Source organism: Ambystoma mexicanum, chromosome 4q (genome assembly GCF_040938575.1).
Source record: "Ambystoma mexicanum isolate Mex_15411 chromosome 4q, UKY_AmexF1_1, whole genome shotgun sequence".
In the NCBI taxonomy this organism is placed as follows: Eukaryota; Metazoa; Chordata; class Amphibia; order Caudata; family Ambystomatidae; genus Ambystoma; species Ambystoma mexicanum.
Genome location: NC_090928.1, coordinates 48,886,183 through 48,901,551, shown reverse-complemented (window position 1 = coordinate 48,901,551; position 15,369 = coordinate 48,886,183). Strand labels below are relative to the sequence as shown.

Here is a 15,369-nt window from a genome sequence, read left to right as displayed (position 1 = left end):
AACTAATCCACGCAACGACCCTTGTTGGGAAATTTCGCAATCACCTCTGAGGTTTAAAAAAAATCTGTTCACAAGTACTCGACCCTCAACCAAACGTCATCTAACGTATTTCGCTGTCAAAAGGCACAGAGGAGGGGGCGTTTCGGTCTTTAGCACTCACCGAATCCCTTTCAGCAAACATGCTGCGCTTGCGTTTGGCGGGCGTCTTAGACATCTTTATTAACTTTCCAAATTTTACTATTAACAAAACAGTAGGGTCGCGAACACCAGGATTGTCGCGAACTGTTACAAGATATGAACGACCTCGCGCACGGAGTAGATTGATATTCCGCACAGAAGGCTGAAACATCACGTGCCAGGCAATACATAGATAATCTAGAGCACACTATGTGGTCTCGATTCACTGCCATCTCGGCCGAAATGTGTTAGCTCTTTCCTGTTCAATTGTACTTATTTTTGGGCGAAATACAAATAACTGCGTAGACAAATCACGCATATAATTAGTGACGGCGTTGCAGTTTTAATAAAAAAAAGTCAGAAGTTATTCGGTTAGAAGAAAACCGCGGTCTCTCCGTGAAGGTCGCGGGAAAAAACAGCGTTGCCAACAAACAATCTGGTTCCGTTTCCGGGTGACGGGTCTCTGACGCCAATGGAGTTACCTGACGTCGGACGAGGCGGGAGCTAGGTGATTGATGGCATGGGGAAATAAAGAGTTGCAGGAAGAATCTGATAAGGGGTAGAGGTGGAAAGGAAGGCGTTGGTGCCGGTGAATTAAAGGAGGGGGCGACAGTACATTTCATGCCGGACACTTGTATGTGTTTTATTCAGTTTATTGTGTGTACGGGTCGTGTAAAGTCATGGATTTGCGAAGTACAATATACTCGGGATTTGGATGTACTTTACAGTGCAATATTTGCCCGGTGGTGGCACTTTCCGTTTAAAGTTATACCCATGCTCGTCTCCGTTTTTATAAAACACCCAATTTCCTTGTTTTAAACATTCATCTGAAACACCCCTTCCCGAAATTAAGGAGTCTGTAAACAATTACAGCACCCCGGTGCTTGAAAATGTCTTACCTGCATAAGACAACCATTAATCTTTGTATTGCTCTACTTGTCTTCACAGTACAGCATTGTTTCACATGAGCATCTTCTGAAAAAAATGTGCAAGTGTCCATGCATTACACTGTTTCAGGCTTATGTGGTGCAGGCATTTACTGTGTAGAATATACACAATGAGGGTCTTTGAAATGCTAATGACACTGTGACTTGTCAAGGAAAGCAGCCATTCTTGTTTGCATCCAGTCTGTATATTGTAAATGCACCTCCTTTCACATACCATTCCAGAGAGGCTATACTCTGCCTGGATAGAACTTTGTATTCTGGGATTGTAGTCCAGGATCTCCCAATTATAGACTAGCCTAGCATCAACCCGCGGGAGTGAAACCTATTGGCATGCATGCACCACTCTGGCTCGGTTGTGCATACATTGCAGTGTATGAATAAAATGCTCTTGTTCAGCATATAAACAATTAATCCAGTGAGAAAATCAACCACATGCTATAAATAAATCACCAATGAGGTAAAGGAGGGAGAACAATATCGCCAATGTGGGTTCCAGGCTCCTTTGTGTAAAATCAAAGAGCATTTTGGGAATATAAGAATGACCACAATTTTTTATTTTTGACAAATATATCTGTGATAATTTATCAAATATTTATACTAATGTCATCAGCTCTGTAGTAGTCTTACAGTGCCTACGTAACCTTTTCAGATATCGTGACCCCCCCTGCCGAAGTGCTGTTGTAGGGTAAAAAGGAATACAAGATGAGGGGGAAGGCAACGGGAAAGAGTGATTCGATGGTAAATGGGGAATTCGATGGAAGAGAGACAGTTGGACCGGTGTGGGGAATTTATTTTATTAGAATTTTTGTTCAGTGCTGGCCTTCTCCATAAGGTCTTGGAGCATGTTACAGGGTTTAAATGGTGGGAGATGAAACAGAAGTTACAAAATCCTTTCTGGACACAATAGGAAGATTAGGATAGACGTTTGAAGGCACTCGTTGGAGTGTGGTCTAGGTAAACATCACCATGACGTGGATGTTATCACAGATTGTCGTACAAACTGTCAGACTCCACAGTGTGATTCGAGGGACTTTTTATTTTTATATAAGATGCACCATTTTCTCAATGTACTATGTTTGGGCTGGCGGTACACTAGTGGGCATTCCTCTCCTGTGGGCTCCCACCTCCCTACCCAAGACATCCCTACATCGCAGTGTGGTGACTCACTCTGGAGTTCTTCTAAGGGGTTTTCTACTCAACTACTCCTCTGATCAGCTTGTAAAGCTTTGTCAATTTTGAGCCACCACAGGCATCTAGCTCCTTTCTCCCCTTCCAGGTACTCTCTCTTTTTCCTGCTGTTCTGACTCCCCACTATATCGCACTCCCTTCTTCCTCCCACTCTACTTCTCATTTCCTACCTCTACCCGTCTGCCCCCTAGAGGTGTACAAATTCTACTTGCTCCTTCTACCCCCTATTATTCCTTGTCTTCTCTCTCTCTCTCTTCACACCTCCCCCATCACTCCTTGTCAAGGGGTTCACCAATGTTCCAGGAGCTGGTGAAAATGTCTTTGGATGAAGCTGGCTGTTAGGAAAGATTTCTTAATTGTGGGTAATTTTCCTTCCATGTGGCAACCCCTAAACTTTTTGCTGTTGTTTTCACCTTGATCTAGACTTTGCCAGAGAAGTGCAGCCTTCTGCCGCACCCCTCTGGGCTTCCGCTCCATTCTTACGGGGAAACTGACATGCCCTTAAGACAGTCAGTACCGGGAAACGCTGTTTTCCGTAGTTTCTTTATCATGTTGCAGCTTTCGTGCAACATGACACAAGAGGGCACTGTAAGCTAAGTTACTGCTCTCTTGGGTCTCTAGTCTTCTACAGGCCCTAGATACTCTGTTTGGATTGTAAATGATCGGTGCAAGTGAATCACGGACGGGAATGGTGGCAGCGATCGTTTCTTGAGTTTTTGAGCTCCTTTTGGCGTTTTAAGCGCGTTTCTCCCAAAATGGTCAGACCACAAGGCTCCTTTGTCCTGTCCGCTGACCGTCTTGCCCCCTTCACCTTCCCCAGGTCGAGCCGACCCAGGGCCTTCCTTATTTGGGCATGTACTTTCCTGCGAAACACAGATGCTTTAGCGGGCTTCTACAGGCCTTGTGTGTGCCTCCAGGATGTGGGCTGGGATGTCTGGTCCCAATACACATCCTGGGTGCCAGAGAGTCTAGTGTGGTGTGAATGCCTGGGACCACCGTGGTCCGTGATAGATCCACGTATGGTGTGAGTGTTTGATGAGCGGATCTCCTATTGGGTCCCCTCCGTTTTGGCGCGAAGGGAACCGTGCATAAGAGGGGGCTGGAAACTCCACTACCATGTCGATCTCATGAGTTCTCCCGAACAAAGGAATACAGGAGCCAAGTATCCTGCAACCACAAGGCTGAACCGAGGAATCGCTGGTGACCCGCTGAAGGACTGCTGCTCGGCACTGCTGTCACTTTGTGAAACCCTTTCGACCTCTGATCGAACCAGAAGGCCTGTACTGGTACTTCGACCCTTGGAATAGCGGGGACAGCTATTCTCGGCATCTTCACCATCTCCTGCACGTAAGCCTTCGGAAGTGTCTCTGGGCCATCCAGCAGACTGACCAGCCTACCCAGGAGTCTTGCTCTGTAACCGCCGCCACGTTGTGTTGTATTTCAAGTCCTTGTCACTCTCACACGATTCGTACACTTGGCATTCCCAGGTCTGAAGTGAGTAGTGTACATTTGGCTGAGATACACACGGCTGCTCAGTTGCCCTGCTGTGGTAACAATCTGTGCGGGTTCACTTCGTTTGGGACATCTTTAACTCAACTCTGCTGCTGCAGAATCTACACGACGACGAGACGTCCCCTGCTCCCCTGAACCTGCCAGCACTGAAACTGACGCGGAGAAGCCTGGGTCTGCTTGCATCGGGGACCGGTGAGTAGCATAGCTAGGAACTGGTCGCCCTCCTGCAGGAGCCCATAGCTTTTCCCCGCTGTGTCAAACAGCACGCCTTTCCATACTCGCGCTCTGCTTCTGCCCACAGTGGAGGCTGCGCTTGAGTCGCGGAACTCTGTTCTTCTTCATTTGTGCACCAAACTGAACTGCCTGATTCCCTCGAAGAGACTCCCCTTTTTGCCCCTTGGCACCAGCGTGTGCAGGTACTTTTGAGCACAAGGCTGCACTCTTCGTAGGGCTTGGACTTCCTTTTAGTTAGGTGCCTCTGAAGGCGGACTGGGTCTAATCATTATTTCGCACTGCCTGTTTTCCTCCCCTTCTAGGTGGACTACACATTTCGTGCATCTAACGCTTTAGACTCGTTTGTATTTGTATATATATTGTATTGGTTTGGTATGTGTTGGTTTACTAGAGTTTTATTGTGATTTCTCGCTACGGTCATTGTTGCAAAGGCCTTGGAATAAATGTGTATATATTTTTAATATAACACCTTTTTGGAGTAATTTGTAAGTGTCCTTGCTTTGTGTGCTCATTGCCGGCTTTCAGTCACCCTCACCCCTCTTGAGACCTAGTCTTGACCGCCTCGATCGCTACCCTGATTGGTCTGGCTTGTCCAGAGGTTACCCTGTTCCAAGTAATTAGGTTGGCCTTCTGAACCTCTGCGCCTCCATGAAAGAGTTCAGAAATCCGTCTTAACACTGGCTTGTGGCTACACTAGCTGGAATGATAGAGGTGGTCAGTTGGAGCTATGAGATGATGATCTATCCTGGAAAACAGATGGTCATGGTGAGGATAGGAACCTGATGGTCTTCAGGTCATGGCCATCAGTCGTTCTCAGGTCCGCTGTACCAACAATCCGCCTGCAAGTGCCTCTCGCTTTGATCGCTCATCACTAGGTGTCTCGGCTGACTGTCTTTTATGAAGTTGCAGTGTCTGGTACCATCACAGTGGTTTATGCAGGAATCGTGATCTACCTAAATCAGATGGTGTGGACATTGCAGAGTCCATCAGGTTGTGCTTTGGACTGGTTCTCGCTTTGCAAATATGTCTGCTGGCACATTCATAAAGCCTCTTTGTCATCTGGTCTGCCCATATCTGAAGTTCATCTATGCCATATGGGTGTATGCTTGTTTAAAAAAAAAAAAAAGGGGCACATGTGGATGTAGGGGTCATGCCTGATGGCATTGAGGTGGTCACTTGCAACATTCATTGCACTTGGGTCTGTCCCTCGGATTAACTTCCTTTGGGCCATAACATGCTAAGATGCATTTCCCAGCTGTACATTTCAGTTTGCCAATGCTCCTAACCTAGCGGATGAGGTGTTCAAGGGGCTGGATCAGCTTAAGCCCCTGGCTGGTGGGCATGCTACAAGGTACTGTCTCTACAATAAAGCATTATTGTGACTGTACTCACTCACCATAGCCCGATAAATATCCTTAAGTTTATCCACAATGATGGTTGGTGTCCTAAATAGGTATTGTTGACCATCTGGTGTAAAATCAAGTGCAATCGTCTTCGTGATGAACTGGGTATCACCGATCAGGCCCTGGCCTTGCTGACCTCGTTCCTCTCTGTTCGACCCTCCCAGGTCCAACTCGGGTCCTTCCTTTCATCTTTCTCATTCTTTACCTTTGGTGTTCTCCAGGGCTCTACCTTTGGTGTTCTCCCTGGCTGTTCAACCAATACCTGGCACCTCTCGCCCACCGCATTGCCGCTCTCTGCTACAACTTTCAGTGCTATGCGGATGACACTCAGCTCGTTTTCAGGCTCCCCTCTGCCACCTCTTCTCCTTCTCTCATCTCTGACTGTCTGCTATCCAGGAGTGGTGTGCCGCCAACAATCTCTGCCTTAATGCCAGTAAGACAGAGATTCTCCTCATCGGCACACCTGCACCCTCCTTTCCTGTCACTCTGGCAGGCCTCCCTTAGCCCTCTTCCTGCTCCCACCTGTGAGGCTAAGAACCTTGGGCTCATTTTCGACTCTACACTCTCCTTTTCTCCTCACATCTCTGACGTTTCTAAGAAATCAAACTACCAACTGCACCTCCTCAGAGGTATTCTTCCTTTCCTCTCCTTCCCCAAGAAGCTCACTGTCTCTAGAGCTCTGGCTCTCTAGGATGGACAACTGCAACAGCCTCTTTTCAAATATGCCTGCTTCTACTTTCCGCACTCTGCAACTCATCCAGAACAGGACTGTGAGACTTGTCCTTGGCCTCAAGCCTAGGGATCGTATCTCTCCAGCACTGAAATCTTTGCATTGGCTCCCAGTGGCTGCAAGGATTACGTTCAAGACCCTCTGCATTGTTACAAGGTCTTCTGGGGCCTGGGTCCTCGATACTCGGTTGAACTCTTTAAAATCTGCAGGGGGCTGGCCAATCCTGCTGCAGTCTCTACCTCTCCTGTCCCCTCCAAAGCCGTCTGCTCTGCCTTGGCTTCTCACTTCATCTTTAAAACTCAAAACATCCTGTCCTCTCTCTCTCTTCCTCCCTGCTCCTCCTCTGGCCCTTCTGCGGCCACCTCTCCTCCCTCCTTGTCTGCCTTTCCCCTGTTCTCCCCTGACAAGGTTTTTAGACAAGTTTGATCTATGAAAGTCTCGTCAAAACAGGTTCACCCCTGTTCCTCCAAAACCATCAAAGACCACATTGACACCCTGGCTCCTGCTCTGGCTGATTTCTGCAACCACTCCTTCGCCACTGGAGTCTTCCCTTCCCCCATGAAGCACTCCCTTGTGCATCTTCTTCTCAAGAAACCCTCAGCTGACCCTTCTTGCCCGGCTAACTATCATCCAATCTCCATCACTCCCTTCCTGGGCAAACTCTTGGAGAAGCTTGCCATCTCTCAACTCAACCTTCACACTGAATCTGTTGGTTGTCTCCATGACCATCAGTCTGGCCTCAGAGCTGCCAGAAGCATAGAAACTGCTCTCGTGAACATCCGTGAAGACCTGCTCTCCAACCTTGACTCCAACGCCCCCCCCGTGTCCTCATCTTACTTTATCTCTCTTCTGCCTTTGACACGGTCAACCATGCCATCCTGCGCAACCGTTTCTGTGATAACCTGGGTATCACCGATCAGGCCCTGGCTTGGCTGACCTCCTTCCTCTCCGACCGACCCTCCCAGGTCCAACTTGGGTCCTTCCTCTCCTCTATCTCTACCTGTGGTGTTCCCCAGGGGTCTAACCTCTCTACCCGGCTGTTCAACCAATACCTGGCACTTCTTGCCTATCGCATTGCCACTCTGTCCCAACTTTCAGTGCTATGCAGATGACACCCAACTCATTTTCAGGCTGGCTTCCGCCACTTCCTCCCCTTCTCTCATCTCTGACTGTCTTTCTGCTATCCAGAAGTGGTGTACCGCCAATGATCTCTGCCTTAATGCCAGTAAGACCGAGATTCTCCTCATCGGCACACCTGCTCCCTCCTTTCCTGTCACTCTCAGGCCGGCCTCCCTTGGCCCTCTTCCCTCTCCCACCTGTGAGGCTAAAAACATTGGGTTAATCTTCGACTCCACACTTTCCTTCTCTCTTCACATCTCTGACATCTCTAAGAAGTCACAATACCAGCTGCACCTCCTCGGAGGTATTCTTCCTTTCCTCTCCTTCCCCCAGAAGCTCACTGTCTGCAGAGCTCTGGTTCTCTCTAGGCTGGACTTCTGCAACAGCCTCTTTCTAAATCTGCCTGCCTCTACTCTCCGCCCTCTGAAACTCATCCAAAACAGCACTGCGAGACTTGTCCTTGGCCTCAAGCCCAGCGATCATATCTCTCTAGGACTGAAATCTCTGCACTGGCTTCCAGTGGCAGCAAGGATTAAGTTCTAAACCCCCTGCATTGTCCACAAGGCCTTCTGGGGTCTGGGACCTCAATACCTTCAACCCACTCTTCCTAAATATCTTCCCTCTCATGCTCTTCGCTCATCCACCTCCAACTCCCTAAAGGGTCAGTCGCTTCTCACGGCCCCCCTGAAACTTGAGGAGAACCACCTCCGGTTCCAGAAGCACCTCAAGACCTTACTCTTTGCTTCTGCTTTCTCTCTTCCTCTCACCTGCTTCCTACTGCTGATCTCCTGACTGGTTATCTGGCTACCTGGCTACCCTCTGATCTCTGGCCTAGGTCCCTCCCCGCCAGTTGCTCATCTGCACTTCCCCCTGGCAACCCGTGCACTCGGTGACTGTTCTGTATCCCTACAGCCCCGCCTAGCACTTTACACCTGATGGCTGCACTTACCCTTGCACTTGCCACCTGCTGGCCACACTATTTATTTCTATTGTCTTTATTTATTTATTTGCCTTACTGTTCTCCTTTGTACTGCACTATCCCCTCCCCTTTCCCTCTACACGTTTCACCCCCCCTCCCCTGCACTTGCGTGATCTCAATATCACCTGACCTAGTAGGATCATTGTCTTTGTCTCCCTCGGTTTCCCCTCCCATGCCTTGTCACGCCTTGAAACACTTGTGTATAGGCGCGTTATAAATGCCAGATCGTATCATATCATATCATACCTCCAACTCTCTCTTCGTAAATACCTTCCTACTCGAGCTCTTCGCTCCTCCAACTCCCCCAGGGTCAGTCGCTTCTCCAAGCAATAAGTTGGTGGTAGATCTGTCTTCGGCTGGGGCCTTCCTCTGGAACAGCCTCTCTGAAACTCTAGGAGAACCTTCTCCGGTTCCGGAAGCACCTCAAGTTCTTCTTCTGTGCTTCTGCCTTCTCTCTTCCTCTCCCCTGCTGATTTCCTGTCTGAAACTGCACTGGTCACCTGGCTACCCTCTGATTTCGGGCCTTGGTCCCTTCTCGCCCAGTTGCACGCCCGCACTGCCTCCCGGCAGCCCTTGCACTTGGGTCTGTATTTGTAACCCCACAGTCTCCCTACCTGCACTTTTGGACACCTGCTGTCTGCACTTACCCTTGCACCTGCCACCTGCTGGCCACACTTCTTGTTATTGTTCTGATCCCATGTACAGCACTGCCCCCTCCCTTGCACTTGCACAATCTCAATGTCACTTGGCCTAGTAAGATAGTTGTCTCGGTCCTCCATCTGTTCCTGCCTTGTGTCATCGCGCCTTGAAACACTTGTGTATAGCCGCGTTACAAATGCCATATCGTATCATTAAATATATCTAGTTTATGCTTTTGAATTCTGCAGCTGTACTGTAATTATAAAGTAAGACACTGAGCAAAGAAATGGGAGCTAGGTAAGTACAGATGGCCTCAAGAACACAGCAACTTGCAAAAACTGTTCAAGGGCTTGAGTTTTTGAATCTGGTCTTACTAACGGCCGTCCATCTCTCTCTCGTCACCCGTGGGTTTTTCCTTCGCAGGTTGAGTTGTCCCTAAATCCCAAGGTGGTCACTAGTGATCTGTAATTCCTACATGATCCCTATGATCTGAATGGCTACGCCTCTAAGGCCTAAATGCGCTCACCTTCTGTAGCTGGCACCCTCTGGGAATTTCAAGGTGGATCCTAACCACCCTGAACCACCTAACTAAACTAACCAGGGTCCCACAAAGAATGAAGGATCTCAAGGGGTGGATTTCAATCGCCTGTTTCTCACCTTTGCCATTTCACACTCTTGCAATCTTTTCTCTCCCTTCTTTTCCTTCCACTTTACTTCTGTCCCTCACACCTCTTGCTCTTCCCCTCTGGTGTTCCTCTCTTCTCCTCTACTCCTTCTACTAGTCTCCACTCTACTTCTCTCCCCTCTCCATTCTACTACTGTCGACTCTACTTCTTCCCCCTACCTCTCTACCCCCTCCACTATGCTTCTCTCAACTCTCCTACTGCTCTTCCCTCTCTCCACCTTCCTTCTGCACTCCACCTGCCTTCTCTCAAATTCACCCTTCTTTTTTACTCTTCCATTCACCTGATACTCTCAATCGCACCCCCTACTCTTACCCTTAACCTTAGTCATTCCTTTCCCTTAACATACACACACTCTCACACCTGAGTACTACTTTCTCTCACCAACTAATAGCTTGCAAATGCTCTTTACAATCATACACCATCCGCTGATGCAGTCTTTCCTGCTTTTGGTCTTTTGGTCCGCCTTCTTTGACCTCACCCAAACAACCTGCACCGTCTGGTTTCCCAAGTCTCTCTTTATACTACTCTTACAACCCACTCCCATTGGTCTTGGAGTTCATCTGGTTTTCGGGGCCAATTTCTACCCTGTTCTTCTTCCCCCTCCACCCAGCGGGCCATGGATTGCATATGAGGCTGAAGCCCCACCTTATGCAACGCTGCCCTGCCTGGCGTCTGCAATGGTGGCTCATGAATCACACAAATAGTCTCAAAGGTTTGTAAGCGCACAGTATTTGGGCACGGCCTCGCTTGAGGTCACTACTGGCAGTCCAACATAAACCCAGTCCCTCTGCAAATTCTTAGGTGCGTGGTATGAAGCCTTCAAGTTGCCGGGTCACCACATGCCCCTCTCCTCTGCCCTGTCGCTCTCTGTCGACTCTCTCTCTAGTGGATCGTGTGTCCCCTTCTCTGCCGCAGGGACATCTGGATGTTGTGGTCCTAAAAGAGAAGAGAAAAGATATTGGCAAGCATTTCGTACAGCAGATAGTCAGGCGCAAATAGAAGGGACAGAAGTTGTGGCTCTCCGAATTCTCACACCCCAGCAGCAGTGGCTCCTGGTAGGCCTCTTCCTCCAGTTTGAGAGGGACCCCCATCGCCTCTTGTTATGGCCAGGTCCCTGATCCTTCCACACACCACCACCATGTATCCCAAGTCTCCTTCCCCAGAGAATCTGGCAACCTGGTGGCACCGTGAAAGGAAATCAACATTAGATAGATTTTTCCCAGCCCTGTGTTATATGGAAAACCAGTATGGCTAGAGGGCCAAGAAACCGTCTTAGTATGGAAGGGTTTGTCTCTTTGTTCCGGCCATCCACACCAATGGGACACAGTCAGTAATTAGCTTAAACCAGCAACCAGCTAGTAGCATTGGCTATGTATGGCACTCTAGTTCCACCACTGGATAGTTTTTTTTCTCTAGGAAGAGCTTACGGCTGATTAACAGTACTGGTTCTTCTTCCCCTGTCCTGAACCAGCGATAAAATGGTCCTCAATCCCACCAAGGAGGCATGAGTTTGGAGCAGAGTACCTGTGAGAGAAGTTTGGCATGGCCAATACCGGGCTCTTACAAAAATGGGCCTTTAGTTTTTCAAAAGCTATTTGGGCCTCTTGGTCCCAGCGTTTCAGGTTGGGATGGGTCTTTGTACATTTGCCCGCCAGCCATACTTCAAGTTGTGTAAAGTTCATGATGAATGCTCCGCAGTATTTTACCAGCCCCAGAAAAGCTTGACTGTCCCTTTTTGGTTGCAGGCCTGGGAACGTTCTGGATGGTCTCCACCTTACTGTGATGTGGTAGCACCAATGCGTTCCTAACCTTGAATCCAACATATTTTACGGAGAGCTTGGCCTGGTGTCACTTCGTTGATTTCGCTGTAAGTTGTTCTCTTCTCAGTCACTGACTGCTGCCAGATTTCTTGCGTTATCCTCCCAGGTCTTACTATACACCACAATGCTACATAGATGAACCCTAGTAAAGGTTCCACAAGAGGTCAGGATGTGATCTATAAGACGCTGATAAGTAGCGGGAGCTCTATGGAGGCCTAACTGCAAGGTCGTAAATTGGAAGAGTCCTTCAGGTGTCGAGAAGGCAGTCATTTTCTTGGCATCTTCATTAGGGACACCTGGCATTAACACTTCTTGAGGTCCAGGGTTTAAATTGAGAAGGAATCTCCCAGAGATTCCACCAGTTCATCTATCTGGGGCATGGGGCAGGCACCAAACCTGAATATTTTGTTAAGCCTTTCAAAGTCAATACAAAGATCCCCGCTATTGCTGGGTTTTGGCACCAATATAGTAGGAGATGTGGTAGCTTTCAATTATGCCTATGTTCAACATTTTCTTTAGCTTTTCCCTGGCAATTTTTTTCCTAACCTCGGGTAGACTGTAAGCTTTCAGTCTCGTAACTCTCCCAAGTGGTGCATGGTTCCTGTGGAACACTCCTTGTATTTTACTTAGGTTTGGGGAGAACACATCGAGCTACTCTTTTAGCAATTTTGCCAGTTCTTTTGGTCTGTTGGTAGAAGGATCTGGAAGAATTGTATTGGGTTGGAAGTTGAGTCTCTCGGGTATTCTCTTAGAGGGCCAGGAGTTGGGCTGGGGTTGCTGTTCCATAGCCATTTTCAGTTTATTGACGTGGTACAGCTGGGATCACGATCAGCCTGTTGTACATTTTAGATGAGGCAGGACACAACCTCTGTAACTGCATATGGCCCATGCCTTCTCATTAGCAATCTGTTGTGGGTGGTGGGGAGTAGATGTACAACTTAGTCTCCTACTTGAAAAGTGCATAGCTTGGGTTCTTTATTGTATTTTGTACTTGGGGTGATTGCTGGTCTATCACCTCTCGATGCCTCCTGCTCTTCTGTCCTGATGTCGAGGACATCCTGGGGATGGTCGATGTGCACTGAGGTTTGAGGTAGACACACTGGAAAGGTCAACTGTAGACAATCTTTCACTGTTCGCACTGTAACGCGGCCATGTTCGTCCCTTGCTCCCACTAGTCCTGGGTTCTAGGACACCCTAGTGGTTGTGCTGAGGGATAGGTATAGGGCATGTGTAGGAAGGCAGAAAAGCAGGATGGCAGGGTAAGATGATGGGGTTCATTTCCCTTAAAGCAGAAGAATAAAACTATATCCGCACAATCCTTACACTCCAATGTAGACTCATTAAGAACACTGACCACAGTTACATCTGGTTTACTAATCCTTTGTATTTTTCCAGTAAAAATATCACTAGCTTTGTCCCAGGATGTGACTGAGCAAAGCTGCTCTTTACAGTGTACCAGCTTCTTTTTACTTTCAACAACAATCCTAAACAGCACAGGAGATTACAGATCTGAAAGCGTTCAATCTATAAACCTAACAACCCTAGCTACTACTATAACCGATGATGTATAATTTTGCTAACCTACCAGCTAAAAGAATCACCACAAAAATATATAAAGGGCATATTTGATGCTTAATTTGTATTAAAATGCTGCCTGTTTTGGTAGATGGACATTGCTTCATGAAACTCCAGTGGCTTAGACGATGAGTCTTGGCAGTGAATTGGTTGATGTGTAGCCCTGCCCGATCCTAAGGTGTGGGCTGCTAAAAGCACAAAGAGCTTCCTTACTGGTAATCAGGCTCTAGCCTAGAATTGGTTAATACAGGCCCGAGGACAGGACGACTGGGCTGTTTATGCCAATATGTGTAATGGTTTGAGAATGCACTGGGAGGTAGTGTCTGGAGCCTAATGGCGGGGTGGAGTAGTGCTGTTGAGGCGTGGTGTGCCTGCTACCTCAGAATGCTATGGAAGAGATACTGTTACTGGCTGATTGACAGGCAGAGAGGTCCTTTAGTCGGGAATGTGCAGCTTCTGCCTCAACAATCCTCTGTCCTTTTTTGGTTTTGTTTTCTCTGCCATCAATGTCGTTTTGTTTTGAAACGCAGGCTCAAGCTGCCCTGGAGCTACTGGGCCATGGTAGAAACCACAGACAGCTCAGTGGAGCCGGGGGCTGTTGCATCAAGAGGAAAAATATGTTTTGAACAAAATGCGACACATGCTTGATTGCAAGCCCTATTTTTGAGAGGTGGTTTATACAACCTTGAGGAACGAATCAACCCTGTGTTTTCTGGTCACTAAGATAGAGCTTTTTTGCCGGTGCCTGATTCTTCAGTCTCACCCTGGAGGTAGGGACCTTCACCAAGAGAGCAACTCTGGCATTGGAACCTGTAAGGGCCGAGCACCCACCAGGGCCAGAATTTGGAGGAGGCGAGCACCATGGGATATGGGCCTGGGGACCATGCAAATGGCAGAGGTGCTTTCTATAAATTACAATAACATAACAAATGAAATTATTAATTAAGATTAGCCCATATGGCGGAAGAGGGCAAACCTGTATGGAAAATACAGTTAAACACTGGTGTGCTTGTGGTCTGGCACAGGCAGTCCAAACTTTAACTGCCACAAAGCTCGGGGATAAAGCTTCAAAGAACAGAAACTGCACATAGGAGAGATATAACAAAGGGAAAATGACCATTTTTATTTGTGGTGAACAGCATTGGAGCTATTGTAAAGCCTGGACCTCTGCCTGGAGTTAAGATGCTGGTTGAGCTTTTAATCCGCTCGGGGAGTTGCGGACCCGTTGTAAGATGTACAAAGCAGTCAGTGAAAGCTGCCAACCAATCTGCAAATAGATCACCAACATGTGCAATAATCAACCAGTTTGAAAAAGAGTTCTGGGGAACAAGGACATTTGGTCAATAAAAGTCCAGGAAAAGTGTGGCAAGGATAATTTGAAGAAGAATGCGTCCAGGTTGAGCAAGATGGCAGCAGAAGAACTAGCCAGGCATTCTCAGTGAGTAGGTGAGGTGCCGGAAGGGATATGCCCTGAAGATCCTGAGTTTCTGGTAAAGGCTGGGCTAATTTGCGAAATATTTTGCACTTCAACTGAACAATATCCGGAAGATGTGATGTCTACAATGGGAGGAACTGAGTGTTTATCTGCCAGCTTCTAACAAACCAAATGAGATTTGAACTGAACAGTTGATGAGTTTCATTGCTCGCTTTCCTTTATGGCTGAGAAGCAATCTCCTGCATGAGCATGATGAAAATGCAGGCTATTCAACATATATCCAGGGATCACAAGTTTCATAAAGGATTACACTTTATTACTCTGTCTGCAATCTTTTTTGGCTCACTACAATAAAATATTTGGTGTGTCAGTTTTATAGTGGCATTGGTTCAGTTTAACTGGCCACAGTCGACCTATGCAGAATTCCTAGGGTAAAATCGTTTTGAAAGGTATATGAAGAGACCAGGTGGTCTCTTGCAATCTGTATACGATGTAGTTGTATTATTTGATTTTTATTGCCAAACCTAAATGGAGCTTGTCACATTCCCGACATATTCGCAGGGCTCCTGACACCAACCCATTTCCTCGTCCTGGGCCCTGTAGCCCAGGGTGGAATGCTACACTGGTGTAGCACGAGACAAGAATCAATGGTGTTCATTGACTTCTGGGATGCATGACTGCGGAGCACAGAAGTTAAAGTGCTGTCGAGAATGGGAAGGCATGTGGCAGGATTCGGGGTGGCAGAGGCTGCGATGGGAGCAGCAGGGAGATGGTGAGTTGCAGGCGGGTTCGTGCACAGAAAATGTGTAGAGAAATCGGATTCTGGTGGAGGAGCCGAAAGGCAATACTGAAAGTCCTCCAGTGAGGGCACACGCAGCATCAAGGAAGAGATGAAACACCCAGGCCCGGAAAGCTGCAAAGAAAG

At 47.8% G+C, this 15,369-nt stretch overlaps 2 protein-coding genes across 7 annotated transcripts in view; one reads left to right on the top strand and one right to left on the bottom strand.

Annotated features, from left to right (window-relative positions):
• Positions 1–371, bottom strand: part of DYNLT2 (dynein light chain Tctex-type 2) — a 269,626-nt gene extending 269,255 nt beyond the window's left edge. For both annotated transcript variants that reach the window (XM_069607439.1, XM_069607440.1), the window contains exon 1: positions 161–371. In XM_069607439.1, coding sequence (XP_069463540.1) covers positions 161–349 — 189 coding nt within the window. In that variant the 5' untranslated portion in view covers positions 350–371. The remainder of the gene's footprint in view (positions 1–160) is intronic.
• A 231-nt stretch (positions 372–602) lies between these two features.
• The window catches only part of ERMARD (ER membrane associated RNA degradation), a 1,617,289-nt gene continuing 1,602,522 nt past the window's right edge, over positions 603–15,369 (top strand). For 2 of the 5 annotated variants that reach the window (XM_069607435.1, XM_069607433.1), the window contains exon 1: positions 682–811. Coding sequence is in view for 1 of the 5 variants with exons in the window: in XM_069607437.1 (XP_069463538.1) it covers positions 799–811 (13 nt within the window). In the remaining 4 variants the exon portion in view is untranslated. Of the gene's footprint in view, positions 812–15,369 lie in introns of all 5 variants that reach the window. The other 3 variants (XM_069607434.1, XM_069607436.1, XM_069607437.1) reach the window with 3 other exon arrangements.